General features: G+C 45.9%; 1 protein-coding gene across 1 annotated transcript; it reads left to right on the forward strand.

Moving 5' to 3' along the window:
- Nucleotides 1–1,870: 1,870 nt before the first annotated feature.
- On the forward strand, nt 1,871–10,449 carry Eif3f (eukaryotic translation initiation factor 3 subunit F). Its single transcript, XM_075971827.1, has 8 exons — nt 1,871–2,273; nt 6,935–7,005; nt 7,224–7,303; nt 7,624–7,761; nt 9,050–9,141; nt 9,518–9,654; nt 9,757–9,870; nt 10,223–10,449. Exons 1-8 carry the CDS (start codon nt 1,895–1,897, stop codon nt 10,298–10,300), a joined length of 1,089 nt encoding a protein of 362 aa, XP_075827942.1. The 5' UTR covers nt 1,871–1,894; the 3' UTR covers nt 10,301–10,449.
- Nucleotides 10,450–16,004: the final 5,555 nt, after the last annotated feature.

A 16,004-nucleotide genomic window follows, 5' to 3' on the forward strand; every position in this document is an offset into this window, starting at 1 on the left:
ATTTATAGAAACAGGAACTGAGTTTATTGGAGGGGCGGAGGCAAGAGATGAAATGGTGTTAACCCTGTCCTGGCTAGAGGCAGAGATGACGACTAGAGAAACTGAGTCCCCAAAAAAGAGAAGATTAAAATGGGGAAAGCAGGACCAAGAGTAGAAGCAGATAGAAAAAGTGGGAAAGAAGAGATATAGGAAAGACATACAACACATAAACTGAGCAGGAAAAAACAGAGAGGAGAGAGACAAGAGCAGGGAGCTGCCTAGAACACACGTGCACGTGTGTGTGTGTGTGTGTGTGTGTGTGTGTGTGTGTGTGTTGTAATGTTCCTTCCAATCCCTGAAACAGGCTAGGTAAACAACCTATAGGCCTACCTTCATATGATTCCCTGGTAGAGATAATCCTGTTTGTTTCGCTTTGTTTTGTTTTGTTTTTTTCAGGCATGACTTCTCAGACACTTTCCCCCCAGGAACTAGAAAGTGACATGCGGTGGTTAATTTTGTGTGCTCCAACCTTTGGGCAATACATCAGAGAGAGTTTCTATGATGCTGTATTTAGGATGTGACTGACATTTGAATCGGTAACTGACTAAAGCCAGCTGTGCTCCCCATTGTGGGTGCCACTCATCCCATCAAATGAAGCCTGGACAGAAGGAAAGGCTGATCAGCTCATGAATAAGAGGGGTCTCCTCTTACTGTGTGTGTGGACCATGTTTCCCTCACTGTTGGTCCTAGAGTTTTATTTTTATATGTGACATAATTTTATATACATATATAATTACCATGTATCACAGCACTTTCTAACACAATATAGGATTTACTCAGTACTTAGTGCTTCTTTTTCCCCCAGTGAAGTGGAAACCAGGGCTGTTTGGTTCACTGGTATACTCAAGCAGCTAAAGAGTGTCTGGTATATATTAAGCATTTAAATTGTTGAATGAACATACTTCCCTAGTGACACCTTATGAAGCCATCATAAATAAAGCACTGTTAGCCAGACATGATGGTTCGTGCCTTTAATCCAGGAAGCTGAGGCAGGGAGGTTGAAGTGAATTTTAGGCCAACCTGACCTATATAGTGAACTCCAGCCAGCATGAACTGCAGAGTAGATCCTGACTTCAAAAATAGCAAAGAAAAGAGAGAGGGAGGGACAGAGGGAGGAACAGAGGGAGGGACATAGGGAAGGAGGGACAGAGGGAAGGAGGGAATTAAAGAAGAAAGAAACAGAGCGAGAAAGAAAGAAAAAGAGAGAGCCAGAGAGAAAGAAAGAAAAAAGAGAGAGAAAGGAAGAAGGGAGGGAGGGAGAGAAAAGGGAAACTGTGTGTGTGTGTGAGAGAGAGAGAGACAGAGAGAAAGGCCCCTTTAAAGATCACTTTGACTTTTTTTTTTTTTTGATTTTTCGAGACAGGGTTTCTCTGTGGTTTTGGAGCCTGTCCTGGAACTAGCTCTTGTAGACCAGGCTGGTCTCGAACTCACAGAGATCCGCCTGCCTCTGCCTCCCAAGTGCTGGGATTAAAGGCGTGCGCCACCACCGCCCGGCTCCACTTTGACTTTTAATATCCAATTTAAGTCCAAAAGAATTGCGGCCTTTACGCTAATCTGTACCGCCATCTGGTGGCAACTCTGTAGATTGCTAGTTGTTTCTCTCCACCCACCCCACAACACACACGCCTCAGTCGCTCCCAAAGTTACTAGGAACTACTTTGGTCTGCTCCTCACTGAGTGTGCATCGGACGAAAATTAGATGCGCACAGAGCTCACTAACATTTACAACCAGCCGGAAATTTCAGTGCCCAATAGTCATCCAGAGCGGATTCACGTGGTACAAATTCAACCAACCAGGTTCCCAATACTGTCCGGCTCACGCCCTTCCGTTCTGGGCTCCTTCTTTCTCCGCAAGATGGCATCCCCGACCGTACCGGCGAGTGTTCCTGCTGCCACTGCGGCCGCAACCCCTGCGCCGGCTGCCACCGCAGCCCCGGCTGCCGCCCCGACAGCGCCCACGCCGGCTCCGGCGCCGGCTGCGACTCCCGCTGCCGCCCCGGCTCCTGCCTCGTCCTCCGACTCTACGGCCGCTACGCCTGCCGCTCCGGGCCAAACCCCGGCCTCCACGCCAGCCCCTGCGCAGACGCCGGCGCCTTCACAGCCCGGGCCCGCCCTCCCGGGGCCTTTCCCCGGCGGCCGCGTGGTCAGACTGCACCCGGTCATTTTGGCCTCCATCGTGGACAGCTACGAGAGACGCAACGAGGGAGCTGCCCGGGTTATCGGCACCCTACTGGGTGAGTGCTGAAGAAAGGGATATTTTTCTTCCCGTTCATCTCTCTCGTCCCATCGCTATTGAACTCTTAACCTGCTTCTCTTTTTCACCTTCTTGATGGCACTTTCCTTCCCAAGTGACTTGAATCCTGCCGAATCGCTGTTGTGTTGAGCGACAGAAGTGTGCAAGCTATTGAGTAGTGTGTAATTTTATATTCCTATCGGCTAAGGACGGAGAGTGCTTGTTGCCAACAAGAAGTTAAAAGCTCTTGACTCTTTTAAGCACAGTACACACATTTTCCCTCTTATCCGCTGACCAACCAACACACACACACACGTACCCACCACTCATGTCTGAGAAGAGGATGTGTCAAAAGCTTCCCCCAATTCAACACGTAAACCAGGTATGTTCAGAACTGATTCCGGATATATAATATTTTGCTTTCCTGAACTTTTAGACAGCCACTCAGTCCCAAGGACCTCCCTCATACTAGTTTCCCGTGGATTAAAAGCTGTATCTGCTCAGGCCCAAGTTCCTGCCCCCACCTCACGCTCCTCTGATTTTCCATGTGGACGCAAACAGTAGTATGACCTGTTTACAAGCAACCTGAAAATGAAGAGTGATCCTGTCTTTGCCTGTGTTACAGATTTGGGGACGTAGATAGTTTATGTTAAAGTGGTTTGTAAATGGAAAAGCACTGAAGATTGCTGAGTACATTTCTCTCTTTCTCTCTCTCTCTCTCAACTTGCTTGCACTCTGCCTTAGTAACAGCTTTTAAACACTGGCCTTCCACTCTAGTTACGTCCATCATTTATTTCTTAGTGATCTCGTAGCAGTTCCTGTACTGTGGAAGACCATTCAATTCCTTCAAAGTGGACAAATCAGACTCCAGCAATTATTAGTTTTCTGTCATGGGACAAATCACCAAATATCTGGTTCTTTCGTGGATTCGTGGGGGGTGGGGGGCTGGTCAAAACGGTTTCTCTGTAGCTTTGGGGCTTGTCCTGGAACTCACTCTGTAGACCAGGTTGGCCTCAGACTCAGAGATCCGTCTGCCTCTGCCTCCCAAGTGCTGGGATTAAAGGCCTGTGCTATCACCGCCTGGCCTGTCAGGGACTTTTTTAGCAGACTGTTTTCATGAGAATGAAATTATTACAGAAAGCAAGTGATGATTGGCACACCTCAGGTACAGCAGCTGTTGGTCGCCCTCTACTACACAGGAGGCCAGACTAGCACACCATACATTTCTTTGACAGTGTAGCCCTTTACAGAAACTTAAGAGTTGATACATTGTCTCTCATCAAAACACACTTGCATTTTCTTCTTCACAAGTATCTTCTGTGCTCTCCATCGTTTCAGTTCAGTTCCTAACTTCCCTCTATTTTTAACCTCTCGCAGTGTGTTAGTTTTCTGGAACTGCCATATTGTGAGCGTCTATAACCAATATGCTTGCATCAATGACTTGCCACTTGACAGATAGAATATGCAATCTAATTTTCAGTCTGTGGAGCTGTTTACATGGAGGAACCAATGTCTACTAAAGCTTAGCAAGGCAGCTGTAGTCTCTGAATTCTCCATCAGATTGAATCCTGCTCGGTGCTTCCACCGCTACAAAACAGTTGAGTTATTGATGGAAAAACAAATGAAGCGATATGTGCTTGGTAGGAACTGAGACTTTGGGGTTGCATTAATTTGTAAAAGACTTTGTTTGGCTAAGTGAAATCATTGGTGACTCATGTACCATAAAACTGCTAGGTACTTAGAATTCAAAGTCAATCAAAGGAACACTGTTGTAGCCTTAAACTCAAGGCAGAAACAGTCCCTATACCATAGAAGTGATGACTCTCTGCTAGTGTGATGTCCTGTGGAAACACTGAGACATAACTGTTTTAAAAGGTTGTGAAGGACAGACAGAGAAGATGTGAAAGTTCCTGGCAAGGCGTGACACATTTTCAGGGTAAAGTCAGTCCTTCAGTGGATGGTGCCCACGTGTGTTTCCCAAGGAAGCAAGACCTGACTAAATTATTTTCAGTGAATATACCCATAGGGTATAGTTCTTTGTAAGCACTACTAAGTTCAGTGTTCTTTATCCTTTAAACAAAAAGTTTAACTATTCAAATTATAGAGCATAAATATTATGTTTTAAATACCATAATTTTAAAAGTTTTGAGAATACTAACTTTTTGATCCCTGAATCTCAAAAAATAAATAACATGCCTGGAATTTGGAAACTGAGAACTTGTTTTCACCTTATGTAGTGGTTCTAAAATGTATCACTGTTGAGAAACAAACATTTTTAATTTAAAAATGAAACAAAATTTTAAAAAGACAGCTCTTGGTAGTCCGCTGCTTGAAGAGGTCAGCATTCCCCTCTCATGAGAGGGTGGCAGGAGGGGGCGCCCTCGGTGGTTCTGGTTCTGGACACCTGCCTCTGCTGCAGGAGGGGGCGCCCTCGTTGGTTCTGGTTCTGGTTCTGGACACCTGCATCTGTGGCAGGAGGCTCTTGAGCAGCACTCACTCCAAAACTGGAAGACAGGAGAAATGAGAGTATGGTTGCTTTGTGGAGAGGAGTAGACCTGAGCTGGGCCTGATGACAGATTGAGAGCGGTGCAGTAAAGAGACAGCACATGAGAAGTGGGGCTACAGAGGGACGAAGAATTGAGAGCTAGGAAATAGAGACGGCAGGCCGTAGCATGACCAGAAGTGCAGCTTCAGAGGGTGATTTCTAGGCCTTCAGCTGTGCACAGAAGAAAGGAAATAGCGTTTTACTTGGGCTTGGTGTGTATTCCTTCTGAGATATCATTGAGTGTGGCAGTGGGTTTGTTAAGTTGAAAATGAGTGAGAAAGGCTGCCAAGATGGTTCACAAGCCTGACCTTCTTTTAATTCATGGAACCCATGTGGAAGGAGGAAACGAACTCCTGCAGATTGTCCTCTGAGCTCCACAGGCGAGCAGTTGCCCGTGCACACCCACAATCAATCGAGGTAAAAGAAAGGATTTAACAGTAAACGGAGAGAATGTCAAGAGATGTGGGCAAGCATGTGTTGGCCACCAGGAGCCAAGAAGTAACTGAAGTCATAAAGGCGGATGGAATCACCTCACAGGGATTGGTGGCAGTGTTTAAAAAAAAAAAAAAAAAGTTGGGAAATACTTTTAGCTTTGTGTGCAGTCTGTCACAGCTACTCAACTCTGCCTTTGTAGGGGGAAAAAAGGTCAAAAATAATGCATAAGAGATTGGGCAAGCAAACATTTATCAGCTGAAATGTTTCTGGATCAGGACTTGGCCTAGAAAAGGAACATAGAGCAAAAACTAGGAACACTAAGAATGCGGAGCCAACAGATTAGGAAGAGAGAAAACTAGAAGAGACTGGTGCCATGGAGAACTAAGGGACCTAAGGCTCTGGAATGGAGGAAGCAGTCGTGACGGTCAAATGCTGATGAGTGGTCCGGTGAGAGGATGTGTGCCCATAGGTGTAAGAACATACATAGTTCAGAAAGCAGAACCATGCCAGACCAAACCACTAGCAGGGACGTGTTGCAGTAGGGGTGGGGAGCTTGCAGGAAGGTGCCAGTACGTTAGAAGAAAGTGAAGTTGGAGTCCATGGCTCAGTGAGACCCAGGAACTGATGTCTGTGGTAGACTCACAGATAGAGAGGTGATAGATGGGCTGGCTTCTCTAAAGGGAGGTCCAGGTAATGCCCTGAAAGCTGTGTTTACAGTGACACTAGACGGCTCTGTTGGCAGTCAGCCTCAGCAAGCTGTGCAGGCCAACATACAGGGAGAAACCCTAGAGCAGTGAGACCCCTTTGGGGTTGAACATTGCTTTCACAGGGGTCACCGAAGGCCATCAAAAAACAGATATTTAGTTTATGTTTCATAACAGTAGCAAAATTACAGTTGTGAAGTAGCAATGAAATAATTTTATGGGTCACCACAGCATGACAGTCACAGCTCTAGGAAGTTTGAGAAGCATTGCTCTAGAGAGTGAAGAGTGAGTATTCCGGGGAATGGGAGTGGACAGTAACAGCCAAGGGAGACCTTCCTTGGTGACAGGAGGAAGAGTTTGAGTTCTCTAGAAGATTCTGTTTATGTGGAACTTGGCGCTAATGTATTAGCTTGATATTTGTTGACTTTGAGGAGAACTCCAAATGCATTTCAGAATTAGGAGCTGGAGATAGCCCTTAGTTGGTAGAGCGACAGAGCACCTGCCAGCTATGCATGAAGCACTGATTTCAGTCCTCACCACATAAACCAGGTGTGGGGGGGGGGGGCACACTTGGAATCCTAGCACTTGGATGCTGGAGCCATGAGGCTCAGGAGTTCTCCATCATTTGTGGTTACAAAGGATCCTGGCTCCCAAAACAAAACAAAAATAGGGGAAAAGTAGTTGTGCACTGTGGGACCGCAGGATTTTTTGTTTTGTTTTGTTTTTTGGGGGTTTTTGTTTTGTTTTGTTTTTAAATATTTATTTATTTATTATGTATACAATATTCTGTCTGTGTGTATGCCTGCAGGCCAGAAGAGGGCACCAGACCCCATTACAGATGGCTGTGAGCCACCATGTGGTTGCTGGGAATTGAACTCAGGACGTTTGGAAGAGCAGGCAATGCTCTTAACCTCTGAGCCATCTCTTCAGCCTGGGACCGCAGGATTTTGTAACACCTGGCCATTCTCTCTTTTCCAGGAACTGTTGACAAGCACTCAGTGGAAGTCACCAACTGCTTTTCAGTGCCGCACAACGAGTCAGAAGATGAAGTGAGTTGTAGATTTCAGCAGCCCCTGTGCAGTTTCTAGTATTCATCTTCTGGCTGCCCTCAAGGCCCCACTGTGCTGTGTCTGTAACCCGAGCTGCAGGCAGAGCACAGCTTCCCCTGTCCACACCCTGGGCTTCTTCATCAGCTGGGTGATCATTCTTCCTATTCAGTTTTGGTGTGCACTAGCTTTTTAATGTCCTCTCCTGCCCTCTCTCTTAGGTGGCTGTTGACATGGAGTTTGCTAAGAATATGTATGAATTGCACAAAAAAGTTTCCCCAAATGAGCTCATCCTAGGCTGGTAAGTTGAGGGGGGTAGGTGGATGGAAAAGTCTTTATTGAAGGGCAGTCTTGTTTGTCATCAGATTAGATCTTGTCTCACCTTTCAGAGATACAGTATTCAAAACATATAACCTTGAGCCTATAAATTCAGTATTTTGGTGATAAATCTGATCCTATAAAGTCAAGAATATTTATTTTCAGTTATAGTTTTGCTATTGCAAAGTTTGTTGACATTGTTAATTACTGCTGACATAGTGTCAGGACCCCAGAGACGCCCCCGCCACTATTGTATTCTGTATTGGCATCAGGTGCCATGCATCTATAACTGCTGTTTTCCAGGTATGCGACAGGCCATGACATCACAGAACATTCTGTGCTGATCCATGAATACTACAGCCGGGAGGCCCCAAACCCCATTCACCTCACTGTGGACACAGGTCTGCAGAATGGGCGCATGAGCATCAAGGCTTATGTCAGGTGAGTCCTGGGCAGTAGGGGCATTCCCGCTGTGCCTGGATGACCTCCCACTCCTGCCCCACTCGGGTCTCACTCTGTAGCTCGTTGTCTCTTCAAGAACTTCAGTTCCTTTGACAGCTGTGATTAGAGAAGGTTCTGAAGCAGAGTCTGACCCCATAATTTGTACTCGCTGATCCTACGTAAACTGGAGCACTTGTCGTCTGTGACCACTCCTCATGGTAGTGCCTTTAGTTTTCATTGTCTTAGTGCTTTCTGTGGCTGTAATAAACACTGACCACAGCCAACTTGGGAAGGAAGGGGCTTATTTCACCCTATAGGTGACATCTGTCATCGAGGGAAGACAGGGCAGGCACCTGAAGCAGAACCACAGAGTAATGCTGCCTGCTCCCTGTTCCCCTGGCTTGTTCAGGCTGCTTTCTCCTACCACCCAGGACCACCACCCCCTACATCAATCCTCCATCCAGAAAATGCCCCACAGACTGGCCTAAGGCTGCTCTAGTGGGAAAAAAAAAATGAGGTTCTTTCCAGATGACCTAGTTTATGTCAAACAGATAAAATAATAGTAATAATTTTTAAATTTTATATTAAAAAGCCCTAACCAGTACATTCATTATTCCTAGAATCTAGCATAGTATTTATAAGCTAGAGAATGCTGGCCTTGTGTAAGCACATCTTTTGAGCTGGGATTCAGTATACTTTTAGACGATAACATTGCAGTGTTGACACAGAACTTGCTGGCAACTACAATGCCATTTGTCAGGATTTGCTGGGAAGGCTTTAGCAGTGAGGAAGGAAGAGTTATCACTACAGCTTAAGCCTGTTGATAGGCATTGAGCCCTCGCCTTCACCCCCTTTTTAGTCTCTACAAATTCAGCCTCTCAAAATCCATATGAAAATACAGAGTTGAAATAGTAAACACAACTTTAGTGAAGTTACTTCTAGCGCCCAGTCCAGTGGTTTGGGGCATAAGTCAGTTGGTCTTGTAGTGATAATGAGAGGTTCAGCCCCAGGAAAAGATTACTCCAGTGTGTCTGTTTTCCCTGAAAATGGGTGTCGAGGCAGCCAGGAACATCCAGAGTCCTATCCTCATTACTGGCAATATGAAGTCATCCTCTAAGAGGCAAGGCTGAAGAGGATAAGAAAAGTTTATTCTCAAGATGTTTCTGGGACAGTCCTGGCCTTCTCAACTGGATGGTGTTGCCCTTGTGACTGTGATGCTTTCTAGCCTAGTCTGGACACGGAAACTACTCCCAAGGGCATCTGGTTACCCTTTCTTCTCTTTCCCCAGCACATTAATGGGTGTCCCTGGGAGGACCATGGGAGTGATGTTCACACCTCTCACAGTGAAGTATGCATACTATGACACCGAACGCATTGGCGGTGAGTTTCCTTCCCCCACTCTGCACACCTAGAGACCCCAGGCTGATCAAGGGAGGGAGCTGTTTCTCTGTGGCAGAGGTGGAGGGAGGGCTTGGGTAGCTTACAGAACACTGTTCAAGGTTCATGCTGACAGAAGTTGAAGATTGTTCAGGGTAGGACATTGTCAGTACCACAGGCCACATAATCTCCATAAGAGGCCAGCATCAGTAGTTAACAACCCAGGTGGAGGAGCTGAGCTCTCCAAAGAAAGAAAAGTCAGTGCGTGGAAACCCAGGATTTTGGAGAGCTGACTGTGTCCAGAGTGGGTGGAGAGAGTTAGTAGGTGGTTAACGACCTTTCCTCTTGCCATGACTAAGTTTTCTCTGCACTCCCACAGTCGATCTCATCATGAAGACATGTTTTAGCCCCAACCGGGTGATTGGACTCTCAAGTGACCTACAGCAAGTGGGAGGGGCCTCAGCTCGCATCCAGGATGCTCTGAGCACTGTGCTGCAGTATGCTGAGGATGTGCTGGTAAGATGGGGTCAGGGGGCAAGGGAGGCTGACAGCCTGTGGGCCTGCCAGCGACATGGCAGTCCCTAACAGTGCCTCACCGAGTCTCTGTTTTGTGCTCAGTCTGGAAAAGTGTCTGCTGACAACACTGTGGGCCGCTTCTTGATGAGCCTGGTTAATCAAGTACCCAAGATCGTTCCTGATGACTTTGAGACCATGCTCAACAGCAACATCAATGTGAGTCATGGCTGGACCATGGAAGTTGTGTAGACGGAAGGCTGCGGTGCAGTCCAGGGTGGAGGCAGTCCAGCATGTCCAGAGGGTCTCCTCCCCTAAGTAACTAGACTCAGGTAGAGGACTTGCTAAAGTCCAAGGTAACAGAGACAATTCTAGTTTCCTCACCCATACTTCAAAAGCCTCCACTCCATCCCCGATTCTATAAGCATCGGTAGAGAGGATGGTGTTCGTGCACATCCCCTCCTGGCTTCCACCTTCAGCCCCTGCCCAGTCTGCCCCAGCTGTCCACAGTGGAGCAGCCAGCACCAGACTTCTGTCGCCGCTCCATTCGCTGTTTTCATTTGTCTTTCAGGACCTGCTGATGGTGACCTACCTGGCCAACCTCACCCAGTCACAGATTGCCCTCAACGAGAAACTTGTAAACCTGTGAAGGAGCCCCAAGAGGCTTTTGTGCTGGTCCTGGTTTCCACCACAGGACTAGGCTGAAGTGGAGGCAAAGGGTGTCTGTGTCTTGAGTCACAATGACTCAGTCAGCTGCTTGGGACTCCTAATAAACATAGCCTACCTTTTGTAAATGAACTTTATCTGATGTGACTTTATTGTTGGCTGGGAGAAAGAAAAGTGTTGTTGAGCTCATACAGAAGACAGGGAGTGGGCATTGGAGGAGACGCTGGTTAAGTGTTGGCATGACTCATCAGCAGTAGTGCACCCACAGCCCAGGCTCTGGTAGCTTCACCTGCGCCACACAGACGGCCTTCTTGGCACAATGGCTTTATAGTCATACTGTTTTACTCTCAGGATCATAGCAAATGGAATCTCCAAAATTGGTATGTGTGTGTGTGTTTCTTCATTTTTTTTTTGTCCTCCTTAGCATCTTACCGGATGGCAGTCCAGGGGTTGTCTTGTGTACAATCTGGAGGAACTTGGAGATGTGCTAATGAGCCTGAACAGAAGGAAAAAAGGGTGGGCGCACGCCTCAGCCCTGGGACCCATGAGCCCATCTTCACGGTGAGAAATATCTGCTTTAGTGGACTATTTGATCTGGAAAGGTGTGCTCATACAGACACATGTATATGGCATGCATGTGCCTAACCAAACCAAAAGCCAAAGAATGCTGAACTTAAAAGGCAGTAGTGGTTGGTCACCTTAGAGGTGGAGGGAAGCGGGCAAGTAGAAGCAAGCGCAGGGTAGTGACTGGTCTAGTGTGTGACAGCGGCAGGTTAATGCGTCTAAATAGAGCCAGGTATGACTTGATGGTGTGCTTTTCATTATCACCCAGTTTGTTCTAGACGGCAGACATTGTGTTTAAATGAAAGAAAATACATTGAAAACAATGTGGAAAAGAGGGTTTTTGTTTTTTTAATGTTGTCTAGTTGATACAGTGGAAGAAAATGAAAATGCTAATGAGAAGCTCAGGACTGTGGCTTGGTAGAATGCCTAAGGTGCATGAAACTCTGGGGGGGGGCTCCCCATAAAATCGGGTGTGATGGTACACTTGTAATCCCAGCCAGGGAAGAAGGGGGCAGGAAAATCAAAAATTGAAGCTTACCTTCAGCTGTGTATGAGTGTGACAGCAAATAGAACACAGGAGAAACACAGGCAATTACACAAAGACAGCGTATTCTCGATGAAAATGTAAATTGCGTATCTGTCACAATTAACAGTAAAATGCGAAGATAATTAGATCTGGACAAGCTGTTTCTAAACGTTTATGTGAAAAAATAAAAATGTCTTCCAAAACCCTGTCTCAGAGCTGTGTGCCCACAAACTGTGTGACTCAACACCAATCAGACATTCCAGTAGAAGGTTCTTAATGATCCATGAAGAACTTCCTAAGTACTGAGAGTCCACAAGCTAGTCTTTAAAGATTGATATCCGATAACCCCTTAAAACTTTTGACTGGTAAAATACATATACAAATAATGCAACTATAAAGCTGGAGAAATATTTGAGATTCCTGTCAAAAATGTAATATTCTTGCCACAGAATGCTCAACCACTTTTTGTTTTGATTTCAGGTTTTTTTGTTGTTAATGGTTTTTTGAGACAAGGTTTTCTGTAGCTTTTGATCCTGTTCTGGAAATAGCTCTTGCAGACGAGGCTGTCCTCAAACTCACAGAGGCTTACCTCTGCCTCCTGAGTGCTGGGATTAAAGCGTGCACCACCATTGCCCAGCCTTGTTTTCAGTTTTTGAGAGGGGAACTCACTATTTGCTCTAGCTATTCTGGAACTCATTGTGTAGACCAGGCTAGCCTCAAACTCACAGAGACCCACCTGCCTTCATCTCCCAAGTGCTGGGATCAAAGGTGTGCACCATCACACCTGGTCCCACAGCCAGTCTTTCAAAGGCCACTTATCTGCTGGGTGTCAAGATACAAACAGTTTACACTCCTACATACATACACACACACACAACACAAAAAAGCAAAGATGCTTGATGTCACTTATAAATAATATACAATGCCATCTTATCATGTTTTCTGCTCTATGAATGGCTAGCAGTGATGGCCAGAGAAAGGGAAGCATGACAGAGATGCATCTCTGGCAGGGATAGCCTGTGTTGCAGAATTTTAAATTTGTATTTATCAAATTAATCTTGGGATTCATGTATGTGCATGTAATATAGTACATAAATAATTATATCTGGCTCTGTTAGCATAAAGATTTTCATCAACACAAGTGAGTGATTTTATGAGTCATTACTCAGCAGATGAGTAATTTTATGACATAAAATTCAATATTGTGTAGTTAAGAATGAGACAGTGCCTTACATATTGATCATAGCAGGTCTAAAAGAATGTAAAAAGGAAAGTGGTATCTGTAGTGATTGTCGTGGCGTGCATTAAAATGATAGTAATGCCTGGACTAGCAGTGGACGTCTGTGCAGGCGCTGCTCTTGGTGGCTGTCTTGTATTGGACGGGCATGCTCAGTAATGCAAGCTCTGGCCCTTAGTGTTATCTCCCAGGAGGGAAAGCAGTTGGCTATGGTAGTGTCTAGGCTATGAATTATTATATCTACTTGTCCATGGTTAATATGGTTCATCTTGGTCCCTCTTCTGTCTTGTTGGCCTCTGCTAGCTCTGCACTTAGGTTCTGTCCCCTGGTGGTGGTTGTCAACTCTATCCTGGGCTCAGTCCACCATCACTAGGTCTGCCTATGACTAGTTCTGCCATTGTCTTAAAGTGTTCAATGGACTTTCATGGTCGTGACCACTAGAGGGCACATTTGCATAATTCAGAAGCCTATGGCTACAAGTTGTCAGTGCCTAAGCAGTTCACTAAGGTTGCCCAGGAAAAGTGCTTTATGTGGAGATGCTTAAACAGTGAGAAATGAGTGGCCAGGCTCCAGGAAAAACCCTTTAGCTACCTGGGAGACCCAGAATGATGACACCAAAGTATGTGCTGTCTTCACCCCCAAAATATTCAGTAATCTACTTCAAAACTTGAAGGGGAAACAAAGTAAATCTAGGGTCCAATGCCCCTCCAACCAGACCACAAGCATATTACAACCTAGGCCCCACTGTATAGAAATCCTAAGACTGATATGCCTCGGAGCAGCTCCAGCGCAGCCTTGACTACTCCGGTGAGAACGTCTGGGCAGGAGTGCAGAGCTAGTATATGTGTGGGACCCTTACTAAGGAACCTGGCCCTTGTATATGGCACTAGAGTTTAGGGCAGTAAATAGGCTTTTGCCACATTCTGGATTTTGGAGGTATGGAGGAGGGCTATGTGTAGAGATCTTGGTAAAATTGCTTTATTGAGAGTCTGAGGGATAGGTTGAGGTTAGAGTTAGCTGAAAACATAAGCCATCACTTAGATATAAAAACTCATCTGGTGGGGAACATACTTTGGGACCACTGAAAGCACACGGCAACATTTGAGCAAAGTTGTGTGTCCAAAGACATCTGCAGGGTTGCCACGACAAACTTGCATCTGTTTTTCATGTAGATGGCACCACTCCCATTCACTTTCCCCAGACTTCTGTATCCTAGCCTTGCTGCCCGCAGCCCTCTCCTCACCCAGCCAAATCATTCTTCATTGCCCAGTGGAACACAGGGCTTCTTAGCGCAGATCATCTCCCTACCTGTAAAATTGATAACCAAGTGTACTACCCTCCCCCTGGGGGTGGGGGTGTCCCTGTCTATTTACCTAAGAACTTATTATAGAACCAATTGCAATTGAGAGTTTGGTTTTGGTTCATTCCACTATATCCAGACAAAACACCATTATACCTGAGTCAGATATGTTTTCTTCCTATAGCAACTGTGGTGGAAAACACCCCACATATATAAAGTCTGAGGTGAGGAAGCAGGATACATGCCATGGAGCCTCAATTGCCTGTTTATATAGTTTACCTGTGACCATTGTCATGCAGTGAATTAGTGGTCTGTGGCTGACGAAACCAGGTTTATGGCTGCCGTGAGTATTTGAGAGATACTTGGGTTTTGATAGCCCAGTGTCATGCTGTCCTGGGCCCAGTGACTCACACATGAATTCCGTTACCAAACTTGAATACGTCTCTACTACAGAAGGTAAGGCCTGCCCTCCAAAGCTCAGGTCCACACAGCTTTCCAGATACTTCATGCTGCTTTGGAATATCGATCCCTCAGGGACTATTTGCCACGGACCGGCTTAGGGGAGCCACTCTGACCGTGGAGGAGCAGGGTCTTGGTAACAGGAAGGCATAAGTTTGGCGAATGACAGACAGACACAACACATAAGAGAGTGGTTAGAATCTGCTGCAATTTTACTGAATTCATGTTTTCATTATATAGTAAACAAAGAACAAATCAGAAGGTCATGTATCATTGGTTGGCACAGTATGAAAGCTTCTTTTAGTCACATCAGCAATATTTAAGAAAAGTATATTATCAGGAACAGGTGTTAGACATAAAGCATCCTTAGAAGAGGAAATCTTGTCCTTGGGAATGTAAACCTCAGACATTGCTCCTGTCCAGCATTAATGACATATGTCATGTCACACAGACGACACTGGAGTTGGTGTGGCAATGAAGGACTGTTAACTTAGAGTTGGGGAAGCTGGCACCTTAGCTGGAACTTACTGAAGGTAATTTTCTTGCTTAAGTCTACATTTAGAAGTCAAATAGAAGCTGGGGGTGTAGCTCCTGTTCCTAACATGCACAAAGCCATGGCTCAGTCTCCAGTAACCCAGCTCCCAAATGTTAGATGTTAAATAGGTTGTAGTTTCTCAGCGATCATCAGCCAAATTTATTCCAACCTCTGTCCTAGAGGTTTCCCCTTGGCCTCCTATTTAAGGAAGTCTAGTCCTTCAGTACATCCAAGGACTTCCAGGAAGTGACACTCTCTCCTGAACTTCTTTGCCATTGTGGTCTTGTTCCTAGCTTAATTCTCAGACTCCACCAGCTTGCTGGGGTTGCCACAGTCCTCCCACCCCATCTTGTCTCATAAAGCCAGAGTCCTACCTTCCAAACTGCCTGCAGCACCATCATAGACTGTGTCTACATAGCAGATTGTTGATGAAGGTTTCAAGATAACAGGGTAGCAACAAGGAGTAGGACCAACTTAAACTACAATGATGGACAATTTCATTCTTCAGGGTCCTTGGGCACCCCCACCCAAGGCCGCACCAGCTACTTTCCATCTTTGGGTGGAACCTACTACTGTTTCATCTCTTCTGCGTTCACTCTGCTCCAGCTTTAGCCTTGCCACTCACCATTCAGCTACCAGAGAGCAACTCCTGACTTCCTAATGCCTTACTAAGACAAAGCAGTCTATTTTCCACGGCCGTTCTTCTATACACACTATGCCATAGCCAGTATGCCCATCAGTTCCCCTGAGGTGGATTGTTAACTAAGCTGTCTATTGCATAAAACCACCACCATTTCATAAAACTCACCTTGTTTGGTCAAGGCAAGGCGAGATGTCATGAAGCAAGGATGACTTTGCTCTCTTTTGTATATGTAGTGCTCACCTGGGAAGAGTGACAACTGGGATGATTTAAAGGCTAGGGCCTGTCATCATATGAAAACCTCTTCACTCTGTCTAGTGCTTCACTGTCTTGGGTCAAAGGCCAGGCTCAGCTAGAACTGGCAAGTGAAGCGTGTGTATTTTCCCTCTCCTTGTCCTTGCAGGTTTAGGCTTCCTCTCAGCAGAG

Source organism: Microtus pennsylvanicus, chromosome 5 (genome assembly GCF_037038515.1).
Source record: "Microtus pennsylvanicus isolate mMicPen1 chromosome 5, mMicPen1.hap1, whole genome shotgun sequence".
NCBI classification, from domain to species: Eukaryota; Metazoa; Chordata; class Mammalia; order Rodentia; family Cricetidae; genus Microtus; species Microtus pennsylvanicus.

Coding starts and splice junctions, on each gene's coding strand:
- Eif3f (XM_075971827.1), top strand. CDS start 1,895: ATGGCATCCCCGACCGTACCGGCGAGTGTTCCTGCTGCCACTGCGGCC. Junction 2,274..6,934: donor GGTTATCGGCACCCTACTGG/GTGAGTGCTGAA, acceptor TCTCTTTTCCAG/GAACTGTTGACAAGCACTCA. Junction 7,304..7,623: donor AATGAGCTCATCCTAGGCTG/GTAAGTTGAGGG, acceptor GCTGTTTTCCAG/GTATGCGACAGGCCATGACA.